Raw genomic sequence first — 1273 nt, 5'->3', positions numbered from 1 at the left:
AACAACAACAACAACAAACCCTCAAAAAGACAAAAGAATCAAAGAACAGAAAACAGCCCGGCATGGTGGCTCATTCCTATAATCCCAGCTCTCTGGAGGCTGAGGCAGGAGGATCACTGTGAGTTCAAGGCCAGCCTGGGCTAACAAGTGAGCTCAAGGCTAACCTGAACTGCATAAGGAAACTGCCACAAAAAGACAAAAAAGAAAAATTGTAGAAACAAAGAAAGAGGTGGTTGCTAAGGGCTTGGAAGGGGAGAGAAGGGAGAATTGGTATTTCGTGGGTACAGAGTTTAAATTTTGTAAGATGAAAAGTTCTAGGGATTTTTTGCACAGCAGCGTAAATATCATTAACACTACTGTCCTGTACAGTTAAACATCATTAAGATGGTAAATGTAACGTTGTTGTTTTGTTTTTCTGAGACACAGTCCTGTATGTAGTCCAGCCTGGCCTCAAACTCATGACATTCCTCTTGCCTCAGCCTCCCAAGTGCTGGGATTACAGGCGTGTGCCGCCACAGCCAGCTTTTTTTTGTGTGTGTGGTACTGGGAATTGAACTCAGGATCTTGTGCTTGCTGGGCAAGCGCTTGTGCTGCTGAGCTATATCCCGAGCCCTTGTTATGTTTTTTAACCACAGCTTTAAAGAAAAGTTACCCAGGTAATTGTGATGGTGGCTAGGTCTTTGGAAACTGGCAATAGTAGATTAAGGGTGTAGGGAAATTCGGTCCCCTCCCCATCTCCTTCACTTCGTTTCGTTCATTAAAGGTATAAAATTAGTAAAACACCAAAACATAAATAAAGTGAGACAGCAATTTCTTCACCTTTCTGACTCTACTTTCATCTTCTACAGATTGAAAAACTGAAACAGCAGCTGGTTGAAACAAAGGAAAAAGCCCAAGAGGAGAAGGAAAAACTGGTATGTGTGTGTAATGGTACTTTACTTGGGAGTCAGGGCTCTGGTGAGCTCAGGTATGTAACACCCAGTAAGTGAAAAAGAGGGACTGGGGGTATAGCTCAGCAGCACAAGTGCCTGCCGGGTAAGCGCAAGGTCCTGAGTTTGATTCCCAGTACCAAGAAAAAAAAGTTCCAAGTCCGGGCGTGGTGGCGTATGTGGGAGACTGAGGCGAGAGGATCGTTGCAAGTTCGAGACCAGCCTGGGCTACAAAGTGAGCTCAAGACCAGCCTGAACTGCATAGTAAGACCCTGTCTCAAAAAGACAAAATCGGGGGCTGGGGATTTAGCTCAGCGGCAAAGCGCCTGCCTGGCAAGCACAAG

At 45.3% G+C, this 1273-nt stretch overlaps 1 protein-coding gene across 4 annotated transcripts in view; it reads left to right on the top strand.

Annotated features, from left to right (window-relative positions):
* The window catches only part of Ccdc176 (coiled-coil domain containing 176), a gene marked incomplete at its 5' end in the record, with an annotated part of 41777 nt that overhangs the window by 8210 nt on the left and 32294 nt on the right, over positions 1 to 1273 (top strand). For all 4 annotated transcript variants that reach the window (XM_005409399.2, XM_013507127.1, XM_005409400.2 and 1 more), the window contains 1 exon segment: positions 849 to 914. In XM_005409399.2, coding sequence (XP_005409456.1) covers positions 849 to 914 — 66 coding nt within the window.

This window comes from Chinchilla lanigera, unplaced genomic scaffold (genome assembly GCF_000276665.1).
Source record: "Chinchilla lanigera isolate Chin_1 unplaced genomic scaffold, ChiLan1.0 scaffold00122, whole genome shotgun sequence".
Taxonomy (NCBI): domain Eukaryota; kingdom Metazoa; phylum Chordata; class Mammalia; order Rodentia; family Chinchillidae; genus Chinchilla; species Chinchilla lanigera.
Note: the sequence above shows the minus strand (reverse complement) of the source record. Positions and strands in the feature narration are given on the sequence as shown.